The sequence below is a fragment of the Dasypus novemcinctus genome, chromosome 21 (assembly GCF_030445035.2).
Source record: "Dasypus novemcinctus isolate mDasNov1 chromosome 21, mDasNov1.1.hap2, whole genome shotgun sequence".
NCBI lineage: Eukaryota > Metazoa > Chordata > Mammalia > Cingulata > Dasypodidae > Dasypus > Dasypus novemcinctus.
Window position 1 is genome coordinate 34,271,625 of NC_080693.1, and position 22,807 is coordinate 34,294,431.

A 22,807-nucleotide genomic window follows, 5' to 3' on the forward strand; every position below is an offset into this window, starting at 1 on the left:
AGAGAAAGAACTACAGGGTATCAGAAAAACAGTGAATGAACAATATGAGAATCCTAACTGAAATGAAAATACCCAGGGGGGTTTCTAGAGCAGATTGGAGCTGGCAGTAGAAAGAATCAGTGAACATGAAGACGAGACACTGGAAATGAGTCAGGCCGAGGAGGAGAAAGAAAAATATTAAAAGTAAAAATAGCCTAAGACAGCTATGCAACATGATTAAGTGCACCAATATATGTGTCATAGGAGTCCCAAAGGAGAACAAAGAAAGGGGCAGAAGGAATAGTCAAAGAAATAATAACTGAGAATTTCCCAAACTTAGCAAAAGATGTGAATATGCAAAATCCAAGAAGCTCAGAGAACTCCAAACAGTATAAACATGAAGGAAAATACACCCTATCATATATGGATTCAACTATCAAAAGATAAGGAGAGACTTCTGAAAGCTGCAGGACAAAAGCAACATGTTACATACAAGGGAATCCCAATAAGACTGAGTGCCATTGCTCATCAGAAACCATGGAGTCATAAAGGTAGTGGGTTGAAATACTTTTAAGTACTGAAGGAAAACAACTGCCAGCCAAGTATGTTTTATCTGGTTAGATATCTTTCAAAAATGAGGGAGAGAGGAGCAGAAGTGGCTAAAGCAATTGAACACTTGCCTCCCACATGGGAAGTACCAGGTTTGATTCCTGGTGCCTCCTAAAGAAGATGAGCAGATGCCACAACCAGCAGATGCTGCAACCAGCAGGGAGTGAAAGTGGCTCAAGCAGTTGGACGCTCATCTCCCCCATGGGAGGTCCTGGATTCAGTTTCTGGTGCTTCCTAAAGAGGATGAACAGACAGATGAGGAAGCGTTTGGGGGTAAGGGGAATAAAAATTTAAAATATATGTATGTGTAATAAAAATGGAGTAATAAAAAATGTTAAAATGCAGTGAGACTTTAAAATTTAAAAAAAGGAAGAGAGAGATTAAGACATTCTCAGTTGAACAAAAGCTCTGAAGAAGTACATTACCATTAGACCTGCCCTACAAGCAATACTAAAGGAAATTCATCAGACTGAAATGGAAGGACACTAGACTGTGCCTCAAAGCAGCATAAAGAAATAAAGACCTATAGTAAAGGTAACTATTTGGGTAGTTAAATATCAGTATTATTGTATTGTATTCTCTGGTATGTAACTCCACTTCTTACTTCCTACAGGTGCTTAAAATACAAATGTATAAAATGTAATGATAAATCTAGATTTGTGGACATAATATAAAAGATATATGTGGTTACAGGTGCAAAAAAATGGTGTGGGGGTAGGGGGTATAGGAAAAGTAAATGTGCATGCTATTGATATTAAGCTGGTATAAAACCAACTATAATTGCTATATATATGTTAAATTTTAACCCTGTCAGAACCACAAGAAAGACAGATGAAAAATATATCTAGATAGAAATGAGAAGATGCTCAGTATAATGGTATAACACAGAAAGCAAATAAATATAAAAGTAGGCTTTAGTGAAAGTGAGGTGCAAAAAGATGGGAGTGGATGTGGTTCAAGTGGTTGAGCACCTGCCTCCCACACAGAAGGTCTGGATTTGGTGCCCAGTGCTTCCTGAAAAAACAAACAACTAGCAAAACAAATTTAAAAACCAATTCAGGGAAGCCAATGTGGTGCCAGCTTCCCACATTTGAGGTCCTGGGTTCTGTCCACATCTCCCAGTACCTAAGGAAAAAAAAAAGTATAAAACTTACAAAGGCTAATAGCAAAATGACAAAAGAAAGTCTTGTGTTATCAGTAATGACTTTAAATGTAAATGGATTAAACTCTTCAGTCAAAGGACCAGAGATTGGCAGAAGGGATAAAGAAAGCATGCCCCAACTATGTGCTGTCTGCAAGAGACTCACCTTAAAGTCAAAGACATAAGTCAGTTGAGGATGAAAGGACAGAAAAAAATAAACCATGCAAGAAGTAACCAAAAGAGCGCTTGGGATGGCTAAACTAATATCAGATAAAATAGCCTTTAAGTAAAAAGCAATTACAAGGGATAAAGATGGTTATTATGTATTGCTGAAGGGGACAATTCAATGGGAAGTTGTAATAATTTAAAATATGTATGCACCTAACAGCAAAGCCCCAAAGTATCTGAAGCAAATACTGACAGATTTGAAAAGAGAAATTGACGTTTCTACATTAATAGTAGGAGACTTTATCACACCGTTCTCAATAATGGATAGAACATCTAAAAAGAAGGTGAGTAAGGATTTACAGGACCTGAATGATACATTAAGCCAACTAGATCTAACAGACGTATATAGAACACAGCACACAACAAAAACAGAATACACGTTCTTCTTGAGTGCACATGGATCATTCTCCAGGATAGACTATGTTGGGTCACAAAACAAGTCTCAATAAATTAAAAAATATTGAAATCATGCAATAATATTCTCTGACCACAGCAGAATAAAGCTAGAAATCAATAACAGTGGGAGAAAGAGAAATTCACAAATATGTGGAAATTAAACAACACACTCTTAAACAACCAGTGGGTTAAGGAGGAAATCAGAAGTGAAATTAGGAAATATCTTGAAGCAAATGAAAATGAAAATACAGCACACCAAAACTTATGGGATGCAGTGAAGGCAGTGCTGAGAGGGATATTTATAGCATGCTTACATTGAAAAAGAAGAAAGACTTAAAATCAGAGACCTAACCTCAAAACTGGAAGAACTAGAAAAAGAAGAGCAAACTAAACCCAGAGCATGAAGAAGGAAGGAAATAACAAAGATTAGAGCAGAGATGAATGAAGAAAAAACCAAAACGAACAAGCAAAACAATGGAGAGAAGCAAGAAAACCAAAAGTTGTTTCTTTGAAAAGATCAATAAAACTGACAAACCTTTAGCCAGACTGCCTATGTTGACTCAAGGAGAAATAGAAGATCTTAACAAACCAATTCTAGTAAAGACATTGAGTCAATAATCAAAACCTTCCCAACAAGGAAAAGACCAGGACCACATGGTTTCACTAGGGAATTCTGCCAAACATTCCAAGTAGACTTAGCTCCAATTCTGCTCAAATTCTTTCAAAAAATTTTAGAGGAGAGAATACTCCATAATTCATTCCATGAGGCCAGCATCACCTTCCTACCAAAGCTGGATGTAGATAACACAGGAAAACTACAGACCAATATCTCATGAATATGGATGCAAAAGTACTAGCAATCTAAATCCAACAGCATATTAGAAGAATTATATACCACAATCAAGTAGGATTTATCCCTGGTATGAAAGGTTGACTTAGCATAAGAAAATGAATTAATGTAATACATCACTTTAGCAGAATGAAGGAAAAAAACCACATGATCATTTCAATCGATGCAGAAAAGGCATTTGACAAAATACAGCACCCTTTCTTGATAAAAACACTCAGAAAACTAGTAATGAAGGAATCTTTCTCTTCCTCAACATGATAAAGGCAATATATGAAAAGCCCACAGCTAACATCATACTTAATGGTGAAAGACTGATAGTTTTTCCTCTAAGATCAGGAATAAGACAAGTATGTCCACTATCACCACTATTACTCAACATTATACTGGAAGTTCTTGCCAGAGCAGTTATACAAGAAAAAGAAATAAAAGGAATCCAAATTGGAAAAGAAAAAGTAAAACTTTTCCTATTTGCAGATGACATGATCAAATATATAGAAAATCCTGAAAAATCCACAACAAAGCTCCTAGAGCTAGTAAGTGAATTCAAAATGGTGACATACAAGATCAACACCCCAAAATCAATAGTGTTTATATACACAAGCAATGAACAATTCGAAAAAGAAATCAAGAAAAAATTACATTCTCAATAGTAACTAAAACTATCAAATATCTAAGACTAAATCTAAGGATGTAAAAATGTATACAAAGAAAACTACAAAACATTGTCATTAAGGTGACTCAGCATGGAGTTCCGGTGTCCTTGGTGGGCTATATAAACGGTGGGCTATATAAACAGACGTTCAATCAAGAACACAGAAGTAGATACATAGGAAAACACTGAAAAAGATAGGCTGAGGAAAGAACTTAGTTTTGATTCTGGAGCCCTGGAGAGAGATGAGCCATTTGCCTGACAGTTTACTGCTGGCCTTGCTAAGAGACCAGAGCAGCTTACCCTAGAAAGAGCCTCAGGGAAAAGAGACGAGCCCTTTGTCAGCCTGCAGCTGAGAGGGAAAGAAGCTGGACCTGCAGATCCTTAAGAGGAAGAAGAAGGCTGAACCCGCACAGATGTCGCCTGCCATCTTGCTTCAACACATGGCAATAGACTTCGGGTGAGGAAGTAACCTTGAGTTGGACTCTGTAGGACCTTTTAACTGTAAGCTTTTACCCCCAAATAAATACCGTTTATAAAAGCCAACAGATTTCTGGTACTTTACAATTAGCACCCTTTTTGACTGACTAATACAGAAGTTAACTTAAAATGTACAGTTTTCTGATTTGAAATAAGGGAATTGTTTTGGTAATGGATGGTGGTAATGGTAGCACAACATTGTGAACACAATTAACAGCAGTGAAATGTATGTCTGAGTATGATTAAAAGGGGAAATGTTAGATTATATATATGTTAGCAGAATTAAAATTTTAGGAAAAAGATCCGTGGAGCTATACTATTCAAACAGTAAACCCTAAGTTAAACCATGAACTTTAATTAATAGTACAATTATTTTTAAAATTGTGCTATCACCAGGTATAACAAGTGTTCCAGACCAATGCAAGGTGTTAGTGGTAGGTGGTATATGGGAATCCTGTATTTTATGCATAAGTGTTCTGTAAACCCTTCTCTAATAAAGGGGGAAAAATGTCAATGCAGGAGGTGTAAAATCTGATCTATTACTCTTCCAAAGGAAATAAAACAGGGAAGGAAATGATCAAAGAACTAAAAACATAAAAATTTCCCAGAACTGAATGACTTGAGGTTCCAATTTGAAGTACCTACAGATAGCTTATACAATGACTATAGACCCACATAAGGGATATTACTTTGAAATTTCAGTATATCAGAGATAAAGAGCAGGTTCTATATACATCTACAGGGACTAAAACAGGTGACATAATAAAGAATCAGGAATACAAGTGGCAACGAACTTCTCAACAGCATATTAAAGGTAGAAGACAATGGGACAAAGCCTGTAAAATTCTTATAGAAAATAGTTTTCAACCTAGAATTCTATATTTATTCAAACTATGAAGTATAGGTTAGAATAAAGGCTTTTTCAGGGACTCAAAATTACAAAAAAATTTACCTCCTATGTACAGTCTTTCCACATTGAAAATCATGTTAAGAGACTATATGAGGGTATGGGAAGATTTAGCTCTAAGTTCAAGGAAAACTAAAGAAATAAAATAGAAAAAATTACTTGTCTAAGGTTAAACAAAGTTTTGCAAGAAATGAAGCATAATCATAAATTGCAACATGACCTAACAAGTAAGAAATATTTTCATTATACAAATACTGGGTGTTGATTTAATTAACCATGATATAATTATATTGGGAAAATGGGAGGAGAGAGAGAAGGGAGAATGCAAAAGAAGTAAATATCAACATGAAAAAAAGTCAATAGACGATGTATCCAGATAACAGCATCAAAACCTTTCTAGAAATAAGAAGAAACGCCAGAAGAAACACCTAAGATTTGAAAGAAATTATCTATGGAGAGGGGTGGGGTAGGAGACCTGAGACTCCTATTCACTTAAGTACCTCTTGACATACATGTATCATTTGGTTAAATGAAAAATTTTTTAATTTGAATAAAAATGATTAATTTTTAAAATTTAACATTATCTTCTAGTGCTACCAAATATTATCAAAAATAATTTTTTGTACATTATTTCTTTATTTTTTTTATTTTTTCCTTTGTCTTTATCAAAAATAATTTAATGTTATCAAAAAAGAATTGGTGAGTCATGCCATCAAAGTACAGAACTTTTCCATGATCACTAAGCTTTCCCTCTTGCTACCTCTTTATATTCACATCCACCTACCTTCCTGCCACCATCTCTAGCCACTGGTGACCATCTGCTTTCCATCTCTATAATTTTTGTCATTGTGAAAATGTTATAAAAAAAAAGAATTGGTAAAACTTACAGCCTTATGAAACTTAATGAGCATGAATACAAACTTGATTAATTACAGAAAGCCTTAAAGATGATACAAGAGCTCTACGACTTAAACTTTCCCAGTCACATTTAGAGTCATCGTTTGTATGAATGCAGTAAAGCATCAGGTCATTGTGTGAATGATCGTAGTAGAACAGTGTAATTAAAAAATCATACCAGGATCTGTTTTTTACCATTGCTTCTCATCATTTCCTTTTCCCCATCATCATTATCCTTAGTACTTATTAAGCACATTTGTTTGAAAGTAGTAAGTTTCATAATTTTGCTTCCCTTATTGTCCCTATCCATTAAATAAATGGTTTGGGTACTTCACCCAAGTAAATGAAAGGAGCACCTTAAATTTATAATGGTTATCTCTATGTACTTCTTACCATAAATGTTTGTTACTTACAAAGTGTTGTATTGTTCCTACTATAATTTCAATAATAGGTACCATTAGTCAATGGATTTTACATATGAAAAAAAAAGGCCTCTAGGAACGGTTGTAGCTCAAGTGGTTGAGTGCCTCCTTCCTTGTTTGAGGTCCTGGGTTCAATTCCCATACCTCCTTTAAAAAAAAAGCCTTGATCTCTCCCTTTTTCTCCACTTCAGAGTAAAGGATAGGTGGGGTTGGAGGCAGATTTACTGAGAAGTTGATGAAGCTTAAATGCTTTTATTTTTTTTCCCTCTCTAAAATATAAGGGAATGAGGAATAAAGAGATTTTGCATTTGCATGATTTAAAAAGTTATTTTAAAGTTTGTTTTCTAAATGAGGAAGAAGGAGAGATAATGGAGGATGAAATTTGGTTATAAGAAGGAAAATCTAAAGTAGGCAAAGGATAGGGTAGGAAAAAGGTGAAAACAAAAAACAAAAAAAAAACAACAAAAAAAGGAAGTAAACCATGAGTAGTTACCTGAAATAGTAATTCTGAGCTTTATTTTCTTTCATTAAAGTTTATTTGTACTCTAAAGGTCTTAATGTCAGCAGGTACTTTGCAAGTTGAAACACAGCCAACCTCAGCACTTAAAAACAAAGTATAGGAGTCAACTAGGATAACCAAGAGTATTTTCTGCCACCACTAATGAGAGGCTTTGATGGTATCAGTATATATACATCAGTGCTCTAAGGATAACTCAGTTTCCAATGGCTGTTATCCAAACAGCAAGCATTTGAATGGAACTTATGGGTCAGAGTTGGTGCTTTTTTTGTTCTCTTTTTTGTGTTGTTAGTCGTAAGGGAAAAATATTCTTGTGTTACCAGCTAATTATTTCACTCCTTTGTCTTATTTTCCTTATCTGCTTTCTAGACAGATTTTTAAAAAGAGACTGGAGAATGGAAGAAAAGCATTTAAATTGTTTTTTTGGCAGCTGTCAGGGGGACTTGAGTAGGGCATGTCTTTTGGCTCTTATTAAAATACCTGTTAGCAGAGCGCTAATGAGGCCAGGTTAGTACGTTTGATCACCCAGTTAGATCTATGTTATATTCAAAAGCTGGTCTCTAAACAGTGAGTGACATCAAATGTATGCCTTTGGATGTGAGAATAGATGAATACAAACCTATCTTCATTCTGGGAAGAATTCAGGATACAAACTGTGACTGAAGAAGGACAGCCCCATTGCCCAAACTGGAAACCATGAAAAAATGCTTCGGCTGATCAAACATTCCTCAATCGATTTACCAAATCACCTAACCAGTCACCTTGTTGATTTTATCTCCCCAAAATAGCCATCACTAATCAGAATTGCAGCTTCTCACCTATAAACTAACATTGATTCAGTGATTTCTCCTGGCTTTTCCCCTCATGCTTTTGGGCCCATTCATCTGGATCTCTGAAATGATCTTGTTTGTATTACAGAGTTCTCATTTGGAAGACGGTGAATCAGCAGCGTTACTTTGCTGTGAATGCGAAGAATCAGAAATCTTTAGTCATTCCAATGTACGTGGGTATATGCTTTTATACAGTCTTTTGTGATTCAAGTAAAAGTTTGTTGAGTAAATGGGGCTCTTGAATACAACTGGAATAATGCCTTATGTTGCATCTATTTGGCCCCGCTCAGCCAACCAGATGTCCAATACCAGAACCACAAGTTGATCTGAATTTCCATAACAGTAGGATAGTAATTCGTTCTATTAAATGAAGAATATAATGTGAGCTTCTTGGTTCATGGTTAAAATGCATATGATGAGTACTGGAGAAATCAGAGACTGAGTGGTTCATAGACTGAATTCTCTGTCACTTTTTCATGTAAAAATTTCATGAACATAAAAATTGAGATGAGAACTTTTAAAAGACTCCTCTGATCCTACAGAAGCTGGACTTACTACAATAAGGCCATGGCACCAATAAGTTTTTTAAGACTTGTTAGAGAGCATTGTAAAAAGTATTTGCTTGAGTGGTTGAACTTAACTGGTTTAGGGAAGAGCAAATTCCTTCTGCCTGTGTTTTATTTCACTACTAATTCTAAATCTTTAGCTTCAGAACCTTCTCTAGTGAGATTCTTCACATGTAGAAACTCTGCTTGAAATGTCTTGTATATCTGAAGAAGCCAGCCATTTTTGACAGTTAGGTGAATGCCCAGTATCTACTTATATTATATAGTGTATAAGAAAGTGGTACAACTACATGGAGGTCAGAAGGGAGATTGCTGGTCACTAAAGGAAAGTCACTTTATTCCAAGATTAGGGAAGTTTAATAAAATTGGGGAAGAAAGTTCAAAAAATAATTTTTTTTAATGTTAAATAAACGTGTATAAATGGTAGATGTAGCACTGATATGCCACAAAGCCTGGTGATGTCAGTGAGAGCTCCATTGCCTTATAGTGTCAACCTACTTAAAACAGACATCCACAGTCCCTTAACTACAATTCCAAAATCCAGAGAGCTCTGAAAACTAAGAGTTTTTCCATTGCTTTTTCACAAAACCTACCTAAAGTATCAAAAACTATTTATAGCTTTTGTTTATCCCACGAAGGAGAATATACTTTTCTACTGAAATATGTGTTTTATAAAGGGATATTGCCTCTGATTATACTCAGGGTTTTATGTGATCTGTAGAATATGCACTGTATTACCTTTTTCAGATAGAAAAATACTTGAATTCTAAAATATATATGGTTTTCTGAGGGTTTGGGATAAAATATTGTGAGCCTGTACTTTGTTTCTTTTCTTTCTTACTAAATGGTCATCGAGATTGAAGTATAGAAATAGTGAAGCAAGTGTCTTTATGCTCTGTAATCATTTATTTATTTACTTGAACCATTTATCTATGGATCATGAAGACTGTATAATAAATATTCAGGTGCCTCTAGAGGATTTGATTTTTGTAATCTGGGAAAGGAGATAGGTGGTTGAAATGAGCGTATATAAAAATAGTTATATTTGTATGCATAATAGTCTTCAATCAAAGCATATCTGTCAAAGTAGAAAAATGTTATAACCTAGAACCTTGAGTGAGTTTCCCTCAATAGGAATATGATTATCTTTGTGGGTTCCCCTCCCTCTTATGCATACATTTTTCTAAGGTCATTAGAGTTCTTTTCCTTGTGGCAACTGCTTGGTATTGCTGCTACTCTTGGACTTTTATCACCTAATATATTTAGTCCTAACATTTCCTGACTTGATAATGTTAAGCCAGAGTTATAAGCACTGGGATGGGGCATCAGTCTGATACTCTCAAATGTAGACTATCAAACTAACTATATTCTGTAAGATATTTAAAATTTTATTTATCCCATAAACCGTTGGCTTATTGAATATTACCCAAAAAATCAGGCTGAAGTTAAATTGACTTAAATTGACTTTCATATATTGCAATGGGCAGTAATATTAGTCTGTAGTTTCTTACTGTATCTTGAGATATAAGTGAATTTCCCCCGAGTATTATATGACCTAGAAGTTCATACACATGATTCTACCTTAGTAGAGAACTGGAAACATTTTGGAGGTAAAGGAACCAAGAGAGCTGTGAATGGGGAAAGTGAATGAGCTCTATCTGCAACTCGTAATTAGGTATCTCTCTCCTCCTGGACTGATAAAACCAAGATCTGAGGGGGTCAGGCTACAAGAATACAGATCCAGCCACAGTTTGTTAATGAAAATCAGAAATAGAGACAACCAGCTCTTTGTAAGAGGCCCTGGTTTCTGACCTTTCTGGCTTCTCCTTTCAACCCAATGCTGGTTTTACTTTTTTTTTTTTTTTCAGTCTATTTGCTTCCCATTGACTCTAAGCTGAAGTCTTAGTTGGCAATGGCCTTATTTGTACTGATCTTTGCCATGAGGTTTATTCAGGTTTGGAATAGTCCTGTAAAGAAAGATTTTACTTAAGCATAGTTTTGGATTGTCACACCCATAGCAAACTCAACTGCTCTTGGAATTTTTTATTTTATGGGATTTCAACTGAACTTTGGGAACATGGCAAAGCCTTTTCCCATTTGGAGATTTGTATATTGCTATTTAATGAGTCATACTTCACAAATTCTAATAAATACAGTTAATATAGCATACTTTATATAAATTATAACATTTTAAAACTTAATTGGTGTTGACTGATTTGAATTTTTCCATAGTTTTACTGAACTTGATCTCTTCTAACAGGATAGCTGTCTTTATTAGCTCTGGTTAAAACTAGGTTCTACAGATCTTGGTCATAAAAACTGGGTTCTATCTATTTCAGTACATTCATTCTACATAGTTGGCACTCAAATGTTATTGAAGTTTCACGAGTGGAAAATCTACTCCTTGAAGTGAACTGTGCATCCCATGTTTATCACCATAGCATTGCCTGCTCATCATAGCACAATGAAGGTGACTTACCATTTACGATCTCATTCACCAATTATATTGATTTTCCTGGTTGCACATCATTTAGTTTTGATGAAGAGTCTGGGATGAATTCAGCTATTGTGACTCACTAATAACTAATAACTGGAATACTGCTCATTTCCCTAGTGCTTATAAATATTAACAGATGAATCCACATGAACACTCTTATCAACTTTTTGCATATGACAAACTAAGGGTGGAAAGGTTATCTTCTTTGCCCAAAGAAGGGCAGTACTGACATCAGATCTCAGCTCACAGTCATCAGTGAGCTCATTAATAGTAGGTGTTTTTTTGATGTGTCAGACTCCTTATATAGCATCCTACCAGATTTATTTTGTTCAGTGTCTGGACTTGGAGGAGCTCATTGTTTTGGCTGTGCATTTTTTTTTTTTGCTGCTGCTTTTTAAAGAGACCACAGTATAGGAAACATGAGGAATATTTTTATGAAGTTAGACAATTGTGGGGGAAAGATAACTAGCTGGTTTTCTCCCTTAGAAATAGCTGGTCATATATATGTATTTGCAAATTACTTTATATTGCTTTATTTTTAAATTTTATTTATTTTACTTTATTTTTAAAGAAGTTTTAAGTTACAGAAAATTTACTTCAAAATATAGTGCTTTATTTTGTTGCCAGAATTTTTATTCTTTGAAATCAGGTTTGTTATTTTTCTCCTCAAGAGGCAAGAATGTTTATATGTACATTGCTGGCCCTTTAAAGGTATGATATCTTCCACGTTTTGCTAGCTCCTAGCATACACTACACTTTTTCCCTTTCCTCACCTCCCTACCCCCACCTTCCACATCAAAGGGGATTCAAGAGCTCCTTCCTAATCTGAAGGCATAGCCTTAAAAATAAAAAAATAAATTATTTGGGGAGTAAACTGAAATCACCCATATTTAATTTTCTGTAAAGGAAGTGGTATGGGATCTTATAACTATTTGAAATATAGAAGTTAGCTGGTATAAAAAAAGGAAAAGATAAAGTGAATCACTGAAGAACTTCCTCTGCTATCATGGGATAATAGAAGTATGAACTTGGTTAGCTGTATTCATTCATTCATTTATGCATGCATGCATGCATTCATCAAACATTGCTTGACACTTATATGCAAAGTACTGGGCCCAGGCTGTGGGAGTTAGACATAAAATATAGAATCTACCCTCAGAGAATTTATAATCTAACCTTTAACAAATTGATTTTATGGATTTTCGTGGAAAGCCATGAAATGGAGAGGATAAAATCATCACATAGGGTATATTAGAAAGGAAAAGAAATCAGTGGGCAAGTAGAAAGATTTTTGGCTGGAAACAAAGAAAGGATGGTTCTCTCTGGAAGTGTGCTGGCTGTCTTAGATCTCCTGGGCTTTTGGGAAGGAGAGAGGAAGAGTATGGAGAGGCCCCTGACCCTCCTCTGGTTCTACTTAGCCTCCAGGGAACCAAATAAAAGAATAGCTACTGACTCTCCCTGCTGTATTAAAGGTTGTTCAAGGCCTCTATAATGGGGAGAGGGACTCCATGCCCCAGAGCAGGGTGACAGGACTGGAAGAAATCACCGGGTAATGGCAATGGTAGAAGTGACTGGAAGAAGACACTGGCCCTAGCTGCAGAGTTTCACCTGTGCTTCAGATAGGAAGGGATGTAGGTAGTGACTAAAGCAGGTTGAGGTGCTAGTGGCTGTGCAGTCACTGAGACTCCTGAGGGTTTGAGGCTCCTTCTCATTCCTCACTTACCCCATACCTCCTGCCATCCTGCCCAAAAGGAGAATGAATCTAGAGGAGTGAGAATTCCAGTTATTGTGCTATGGGGGCTCAGCTAGAAACAATTGTGGGGTTCTTCCCCAGGTTGGTTGTCAGGAAAATTCTTGCTGTATTAGTTTGTTTCCTAAGAAGAAAAATTATTTCTTTGCTTCTCTTCTTTCCCTCCTCTTCCATCTCCCACTCCCATACAGCCAAATAGGATGAAGAACCAATACAGGTGATCATACTATTTTTATGGCCTGTTTCATTCCTTTGCTTGGTTTTATTATATCTTCATAGGGAATGCATTTTCCCTCTGCAAGCAAAAAAGTTTTTATGTTTGAATAGCCCAAAAAAAGGAAAAGGTATTAGCATTTTGTATTATTAATGAAAGAAAAAAAAAGCCACCTCTAAATTCAAATGTGGAGAAGGCAGAAAAAAAGAAAGGAAATTTAAAATGTAAGAATTATTTAGTTTAGAATATTTTTTTACTTTTCTAGCCTATTGTCTTCTAGGGCAGGGCAGGGCAGAGTCTCAAAATATAAGAGTTTCCTTTTAGATTTCAACTCCTATGGGTTTTTTCACATGTAGTCAATTTGTAGGGTAGGAGAAAAGCTTTGGGTAAAGAGAATATTCAACATGACTAATAATTTCAAGATGAAGGAGTTAAGAATGTTACAAAGTTATAAGCATAACAGTAAACCCTAATTCAAGGCCTGCCTTGGAAAGTATTCTGTCTTTGTGGATGGAAGGTAGAAGGAACTTTTATCTTCAGGATTCTTCAGCAGCATGCTGTTTGGTTGGTTGGTTGTATGTTTGTTTTTTTAAGATTCATATTATTTATTTCTCTCCCCATCCCCCCCATTGTCTGCTCTCTGTCCATTAGCTGTGTGTTCTTCTGCATCCACTTGCGTTATCTGGCACCACTGGGAAACTGTGTCTCTTTTTTTGTTTTTGCGTCATCTTGCTGTATCAGCTGTCCCGTGTGTGTGTGTGTGTGTGTGTGTGTGTGTGGTGCCACTCCTGGGCGGGCTGCACTTTTTTCACGTGGGGTGGCTCTTCTTACGGGGTGCAGTCCTTGCACATGGGGCACCCCTATGCAGGGACGCCCCCGTGTCACAGCATTCCTTGCATGTGGCAGCACTGCATGTGGGCCAGCTCACCACAGGGGTCAGGAAGCCCTGGGGATCAAACCCTGGACCCTCCATATGGTAAACGGATGCTCCAGCAGTTGAGCCACGACCGCTTCCCTGTTTGTATATTTTTAAGTATCTTGGAATATTGTGTATGGGATGATCAAAACAATGAATGATTTGCTAGCTCTAAAAGGAAATCCACTTTTGTAAGTCTCTGGAGAGTGTGAGTACAAGCAAGGTGCTTGTAGTAAATCTCCAGATAAAATGGTAACAGAATTGCTTGGCAGGAGGGTGGTGATGGTGTGTAGGTTGAGAGTAAGTGCATTGGTCATTGCTGGTGATTTGTATTTACTCTTCCTTTCAGCTCTCAGGGCTGTGTATATTTTCTTTTTTTTTTTTTCAAACTCATTTGCAGAAAAAACATTTTATTTTAGTCAATATCCACAAATATAAAAAGGGAAAAAGAGGAAAATTTGTAGCTAAGGAGATTTGAGTTTTATTATGAGTTTTAAGGCCAACAGCAGATAGCTGTCCCACTTGAGTTCAGGATTACATGAAATATTTCTATATAATATCCACTGTATAGTAGAGGTTGGGGCACTTGGTCAGAAAAGGGCCTTTTTTTTTGTTTATATATATATATGTACGTATATGTATTTTTTATTTTTTTATATTTTTTTGAGGTACCAGAGGCAGGGGATTGAACCCAGGACCTTATATGTGGGAAGCCAACACTCAACCACTGAGCCACATTGGCTTCCCTGAGTTGGTTTTTTCAGTTGTTTTTCTTGTTGTTTGTTTTTGTTTCTTCAGGAAGACCTGGGCCCTCCCATGTGGGAGGCAAGCTCTTAACCTCTTGAGCCATATCCACTCCCTTAAATATATTTTTATTAGAAAAGTTGTGAACTTACAAAACAGTAGTTGATAGGTTACATTAATGTTATTTTCCCCATGCTTTTCTACATTCTTACCACCTTGTAATAGTGATATACATTTGTTCTAGTTCATAGGACATTCTTTTATTTGTACTATTAACCACAATTCTTATCCACTTCAGGGTTCACTATGTTATTCAGTCTCTAGATTATTCTCTAGCTTTCTTTCTTTTTTTTTTAAAGATTTATTTTTTATTTACTTTTCTCCCTTCCCCCCCTCCCCCAGTTGTCTGCTCTCTGTGTCCATTTGCTGTGTGTTCTTCTGTGACCCCTTCTATCAGCGGCACCAGGAATCTGTGTTTCTTTTTGTTGCATCATCTTGCTGTGTCAGCTCTCCGTGTGTGTGGCGCCATTCTTGGGCAGGCCGCACTTTCTTTTGCGCTGGGCAGCTCTCCTTACCAGGTATACTCCATGTGCGTGGGGCTCCCCTATGCGGGGGACACCCCTGTATGGCAGGGCACTTCTTGCACGCATCAACATTGCGCATGGGCCTGCTCCACACGGGTCAAGGAGGCCTGGGGTTTGAACCGTGGACCTCCCATGTGGTAGACGGATGCCCTATCCATTGGGCCAAGTCCACCTGGAATCATACATTATGTAGTACTCTGTGTCTAGTTTCTTTCATTTAGCACAATAGGTTTTTTTTTTTATCTGATACTAACATCTTATAGTATTAACATATATTTGTTCACTTTCAAAGGAAAAGTCTTACATGCAATATTACCCATATTCATATTTCACATAAGGTTTTACTATGCTCTACAGACCCATGTTACATTTTTTAACTTTCCTTTAGTAATATACATGACCTTAGATTTCCCTTTAAACTACTGTCATACCCAAATAATAGTACTGCTAGTTGCATACATGTTGTGCTTTCACCATTTCTATTCATTTCCATAGAATAACACAATGTTTTTACCAATTCTGCACAAGTTAACCCTCACATTCCATTCTCTAACCTCATTTTATTTTCTGGGGACCCATATTCAAGTTATTTACTTCATGAAATAATACAATATATTTAGTTCATAATAGTGCACTCATACAGTATTTGTCCTTTTGTGTCTGGCTTACTTCACTCAACGTAATGTCTTCCAGGTTCATTCATGTTGTCATACGCATCACAACATCATTTCTTCTTATAGCTGCATAATATGCCATCATGTGTATACACCACAGTTTGTTTATCCACTCATCAATTGATGGACACCTGGGTTGTTTCCATCTTGGCAATCATTAATAACATCACTATGAATATCGGTGTACAGATGTCTGTGTCATTGCTCTCAGTTCTTCTGGATATATATCCAGTAGTGGTATTGCCAGGTCACATGGCAAATCTATATTCAACCTCTTTAGGAAATGTCAAATAGTCCTCCACAGTGGCTATACCATTTTACATTCCTACCAACAGTGAATAAGCATTCCTATCACTTTACATCTTCTCCAACACTTGTAGTTTTCTGTCTTTTTAATAGCAGTCCGTCTAATAGGTGTCAAATGATACCTCATTGTAGCTTTTATTGAACATTTTTTTCACATGTTTTTTCACCATTTGTATTTCTTCTTCGGACAAATATCTGTTCAAGTCTTTTGCCAATTTTTAATCGGGTCGTTTGTCTTTTTATTGTTGAGTTGTAGCATCTCTTTATATATCATGGATATTAAACCCTTATTGGATATGTGATTTCCAAATATTTTCTCCCATTGAGTCAACTGCCCTTTCACCCTTTTGACTAAGTCCTTTGAGTTGCAAAAGTGTTTAATTTTGAGGAGGTCCCATTTATCTCTTTTTAATTTTGTTGCTTGCACTTTGGGAGTAAGGTCCAAGAAACCACCACCTATCACAAGGTCTTTAAGATGTTTCCCTACATTTTTTTCTATTAGTTTTATGATCCTGGTTTTTATATTTATGTCTTTGATCCACATTTTTAAAAAATGATTTATTTATTCTCTCCACCCCCTCATTTTTTGAATTTGCTGTGTCTGTTCAGTTGTGTGCTCATCTTCTTTTTGGGAGGCACCGGGAACTGAACTCGGGACCTTCTGTGTGGGAGGGAGGTGCTGAATTACTTGCGCCACTCTGCTCCCTACTTTGTTGTGGCTCTCATTATGTTTTTCTCTTTATGTCTCGTTGCATCATCTTGTTGTGTCAGCTTGCCGCACCAAGCTGTCATGTCAGCTTGCTGTCTTGCTCATCTTCTTTAGGACGCACTGGGAACCAAACCCAGGACCTCCCATGTGGTAGGTAGGAGCTCAATTGCTTGAACCACATCCTTCATTCTTTTGGTTATGGATATCCAGTCTCCCAGCACCATTTTGTTGAAGAGATTGTTTTTTCCCCTTAACATGGATTTGGCAGTTTTGTTGAAAACCAGTTGACTGTAGAGGTGATGGTTTATTTCTGGACTCTCAATTCTATTCCACTGATCAATGTGTCTATCTTTATGCCAATACCATGCTGTTTTGACCACTGTAGCTTTGTAATATGTTTCAAGATCCCACATCACTCTTCTTTTTTACAATGCTTTTGGCTATTCAGGGGCACTTTCCCTTCCAAATTAATTTGATAATTGCCTTTTCTATTTCTATATATTAGGCTTTTGGAATTTTGATTGGTGTTGCATTGAATCTGTAAATCAGTTTGGGAAGGATTGACATCTTCACAATATTTAGTCTTCCAGTCTGTGAACATGGAATGAGTTTCTACTTGTTTAGGTCTTCATTCATTTCTTTTAGCATTGTTTTGTAGTTTTTGAAATGTAGGTCCTGAACTTGGGTTAAATGATTCCTAGGTATAGTAATTTGAAATTATTTACAGATTCTGAAAATAGATACCGGATTATGTTTGTAAACTGGTCTGTTTCCCTGAGCATATTAGATTGTATTAGATTCAGAGGCTTAACTTTTACTTGATTAAATTATGATTAAGGCTTTGATTTGACCTTTGGTGGGCTGGGACTCACAGAGAAATGACAGAGCAGAAGAAAGAATTGGAGTTTTTTATGCTGGAGCCCCAGAAAGTAAATGCATGGGAGAAGAACACAGAGGAATAGAAACAACTCTGTAGACACAATAGAGGCACCTGGAAGAGAATGAGCCTGACAACCTACAGCTGTAGCTAAACCTGGAGAGAAATGAGCTCTGGGAGAGATAAAAGACTTATCCCAGCCTTCAGCTAAAGTTGGAAGAAGCTGGGACCACAGAGTCTTAAGAGAAAGAGGAAGGCTGAACCCTCATAGACATCACTTGCCATCTTGCTTCAACACATGGCTAATGACTTTGGGTGAGAAAGTACCTCTTATGGTACCTTGAGTTGGACACTTTAGGGCCTGATAGCTGTAAGCTTCTACCCCCAAATAAATATCCTTTATAAAACCCAACAGATTTCTAGTACTTTGCATCAGCACCCCTTTGGCTGACCAATACTCTAGGTATTGGAGCCTTTTTGTTGCTATTGTAAATGGAATTTTTTCCCAGATTGTTCAGTACTTATGTGCAGAAACATTACTGATTTTTACATGTTGAGCTTGAATCCTGCCACTTTGCTGAACTCATTTATTAGCTCAAGTAGCTTTGTTACAGATATTTCAGAATTTTCTTTTCTTTTTTTTTTTTTTTTTAAAGATTTATTTTTATTTATTTAATTCCCCTCCCCTCCCCCGGTTGTCTGTTTTCTGTGTCTTTTTGCTGCGTCTTGTTTCTTTGTCCGCTTCTGTTGTCGTCAGCGGCACGGGAAGTGTGGGCGGCACCATTCCTTGGTAGGCTGCTCCCTCCTTCGCGCTGGGCGGCTTTCTTATGGGTGCACTCCTTGCGCATGGGGCTCCCTTACGCGGGGGACACCCCTGTGTGGCACGGCACTCCTTGTGCACATCAGCACTGCGCATGGGCCAGCTCCACATGGGTCAAGGAGGCCCGGGGCTTGAACCACGGGCCTCCCATGTGGTAGACAGACGCCCTAACCACTGGGCCAAAGTCCATTTCCCAGATATTTCAGAATTTTCTAAATACAGAATCATGTCTTCAGTGAATAGTGAGAGTTTTACTTCCTCTTTTCCCATGTGGATGATTTTTTTTTCTTGTCTAATTGCTCTAGCTAGAACTTTTAGCACAATGTTGAATACAATGATGAATGTGGGCATTCTTGTCTTTTTCCCGATCTCAGAGGGAAAGCTTTCAACCTTTCCCCAATGAGTACGATGTTGACTGTGGGATTTTCAAATAGGCCCCTTATTATACTGAGGAATTTTCCTTCTATTCCTATCTTTTAGGGTGTTTTTTTTTTCAAGAAGGGATGCTTGGGAGCAGATGTTCCTCAAGTGGTTGAGCGCCTGCTTCCTACATGGGAGGTCCCAGGTTCAGTTCTTGGTGCTTCCTAAAAACAAAAACAAACAACAAGCAAACAAACAAAGGAACCAACTCAGAAGAGCCAATGTGGTTCAGTGGTTGAGTGCCACCTTCCCACATACGAGGTCCTGGGTTCAATCTCTGGTCCTGGTACCTCAAAGAAAAGAAAAATGAAAGATGCTGGATTTTGTTGAATGTCTTTTTTTCATTGATCAAGGTGATCATGTGGGTTTTTTGTCTTTCAATTTGTTAGTATGGTATATTATGTTAATTGATTTTCTTGTGTTGAGCCATCCTTGCATACTGGGAATAAGTCCCACTTGGCCATGATGTATAAGTCCTTTGATATGCTGTTGGATTCTATTTGCAAGATTTTGTTGAGAATTTTTGCATCTATATTCATTAAAGAGATTGGTCTGTAATTTTCTTTTCTCGTCATGTCTTCACCTGGCTTTGGTATTAGGGTGGTACTGGCTTCATAAAATGTGTTGGGTATTTTAACCTTCTTCAATTTTTGGGAAGACTTTAAACAGGATTGTTGTTCATTCTTCTCATAATGCTTGGTAGAAATCACCTGTGAAGCTGTCTGGTCCTGGACTTTTCTTTGTTGGGAGACTTTTGATGACTGGTTCAATCTCTTTAAATGCAATTGGTTTGTTAAGTTCTCATATTTCTTGTAGCATCAGTGTAGATTGTGCGTTTCTAGGAATTTGTCCATTTCATCTAGGTTGTCGGATTTATTGGCATACGCTTCTCATAATATACTCTTATGTTATTTTTTATTTCTGTGGGGTCAGTCATAACTTTCCTTCTTTCCTTTCTGAATTTTATTTATTTGGTTAGTTAATTTTGTTGATTTTCTCTAAGAACCAACTTGGTTTTGTAATTCTCTCTATTGTTTTTATGTTCTCAATTTCATTTATTTCTGCTCTAACTTTGTTATTTTATTCCTTCTGGTTGCTTTGGGAACAGTTTCCTGTTCTTTTTCTAGTTCCTTAAGTTGTGTAGTAGGTCATTGATATTTAGTTCTTTAAAAAAAAGATTTGTTTCACCCCCCCCCCATCCCTCGTTGTTTGCACTTGGTGTCTACTCTCTGTGTCTGTTCATCTTCTTTTTAGGAGGCACCATGAACTGAACCTGTGACCTCTCATGGGGCAAGGTGGCACCTAATCGCTTGAACCACATCTGCTCCCTGCTAGTTATGTCTCTCCGTTGTGTTATCTTTTGTCATCTCTTGCATCAGCTTGCTGCACCAGCCCATCACTTCAGCTCACTATCTTGCTCATCCTTTTTAGGAGATACTGGGAACTGAACCCAGGATGCTCAATTGCTTGAGCCATATCTACCTCCCTAGTTCTTTTTCCTTTTAATATAAACATTGAGGGCTATAAATTTTCCTGTCAGCACTTCTTTCGTTGCATCTCATAGGTTCTGATATGTTGTATTCTGTTTTCATCCATCTCAAGATATTTACTGATTTCTCTAGCAATTTCTTCTTTGACCCACTGATTATTTAAGATTGTGTTGTTTGGGAGGTAGACTTGGCCCAATGGATGGAGCGTCCGCCTACCACATGGGAGGTCTGCAGTTCAAACCCTGGGCCACCTTGACTCATGTGGAGCTGGCCCATGCGTGGTGCTGATGTGCACAGGGAGTGCTGTGCCATGCAGGGGTATCCCCTGCATGGGGGAGCCCCACGTGCAGGGAGTGTGCCCCATAAGGAGAGCCGCCCAGCACAAAAGAGGGTGCAGCCTGCCCAGGAGTGGCGCCACACATGCGGAGAGCTGACACGGTGAGATGACGCAGCACAGGGAGGCACAGATTCCCGGTGCCACTAATAGTGATCGAAGTGGTCACAGAGGAACACTGCAGATGGACACAGAGAGCAGACAACTGGGGTGGGAGGGGGGAAGGGAAGAGAAATAAATAAATGAATAAATTGTTTTTAAAAATTTTTTTAATTAAAAAAAATTAAAAATTGTATTGTTTAATCTCCATATTTGTGAATTTTCCCTTCTTCTGCCCATTGTTGATTTCCAGTTTTATTCCACTATGATCAGAGGAAGTGCTTTGTTTAATTTCATTTTTTAAAAAATTTATTGAGGTCTGTTTTGTGACCCTGCTTATGGTCTATCCTGGAGAAGGATCCATGAGCACTTGAGAAGATTGTATATCCTGCTGTTTTGAGTTACAGTGTTCTGTTTATGTCTGTTAGGTTTAGTTCCTTTATTATATAATTCAAGCTCTCTGTTTCTTTATTGATCCTCTGACCAGATGCTCTATCCAATGATGAGAGTGGGGTATTGAATTCTCCAACTTTTATTGTAGAGACATCTATTTCTCCCTTCCATTTTGCAATGTTTGCCCCATGTAATTTGGGCATCTTGGTTAAGTGCATATGTATTTATGATTGTTATTTCTTCCTGGTGAATTTCCCCTTTTGTTAATATATAATATCCCTCCTTGTCTCTAATAACAACTTAACTATTAAAGTCTATTTTGTCCAATATAAGTATAGCTACTTCACATTTTTTGTTGTTGTTAGTGCATGCGTGGAATATCTTTTTCCAGTCTTTCACTTTCAATCTACTTGTATCCTTGGGTATAAAGTGACAGCATATAGATGGCTCATATTTTCTAATTCATTCCACCAGTCTTTGTCTTTATTGGAGAGTTTAATCCATTAACATTCATTGTTGTTGCTGTAAAGTCAGTCTTCACCCATTTTGTCCTTTGGGTCTTATCTATTATATCTTATTTTCACCACTCTTTTTACACTCCTACTTTTTTCTGATATAATTTTCATTTCTAGATTCTCTCTCCTGTCTTTTCTTTTCAGGCTATAGCACTCCCTTTAGTATTTTCTGCAAAGCCCATCTCTTGGTTATAGACTCTCTCAGCTTCTGTCTATGTGTGAATATTCTAAAGTTGCCTTCATTTTTGAAAGACAATCTTGCTGCGTATAAGATTCTTGGATGGCAGTTTTTCTTTTTCAGTATCTTAAATATATCATACCACTGCCTTCTTTCCTCCATGGTTTCTGATGAGAAATCTGCTCTTAATCTTATTGGGCATCCCTTGTATGTGATAAATCACTTTTCTCTTGCTGCTCTCAAGATTCTCTATCTCTGGCATTTTACATTCTGATTAGTATGTGTCTCAGAGTAGGTCTATTCAGATTTATTCAGATGGGAGTATGTTGTGCTTCTTGACATGGATATCTATGTCCTTCACTAGGTTTGGGAAATTTTCCACCATTATTTATTCAGATATTCCTTTTGTCCCTTTTTCCTTCTCTTCTCCTCCTGGGGCACCCATGACACGTATGTTTGCATGTCTCTTGCCCTCATTTAGTTCCCTGAGACCCTGTTCAATTTTTTTCCATTCTTTTCTTAATCTGTTTTTTCATGTTTGCTTTTGGAGGCCTTGTCTTCAAGCTCACTGATTCTTCCTTCTGCCTCTTCAAATCTCCTATTATATGCCTCCAGTGTATTTTTTTTTTTTTAAGATTTATTTACTTTTCTCCCTTCCCCTTTCCCCCAGTTGTCTGCTCTCTCTGTCCATTCACTGTGTGTTCTTCTGTGACCACTTCTATCCTTATCAGCGGCACTGGGAATCGTGTTTCTTTTTGTTGCATCATCTTGTTGTGACAGCTCCCTGTGTGGGTGGCACCATTCTTAGCCAGGCTG

The 22,807-nt window shown here is 37.2% G+C and overlaps 1 protein-coding gene across 2 annotated transcripts in view; it reads left to right on the forward strand.

Moving 5' to 3' along the window:
- The window catches only part of SSH2 (slingshot protein phosphatase 2), a 312,427-nt gene that overhangs the window by 62,050 nt on the left and 227,570 nt on the right, over positions 1-22,807 (forward strand). The window contains exon 2 of one of the 2 annotated variants that reach the window (XM_004454370.3): positions 7,994-8,074. The exons of the other annotated variant lie outside the window; for it this stretch is intronic. Coding sequence (XP_004454427.2) covers positions 7,994-8,074 — 81 coding nt within the window. The remainder of the gene's footprint in view (positions 1-7,993; positions 8,075-22,807) is intronic. 2 annotated transcript variants of the gene reach the window in all.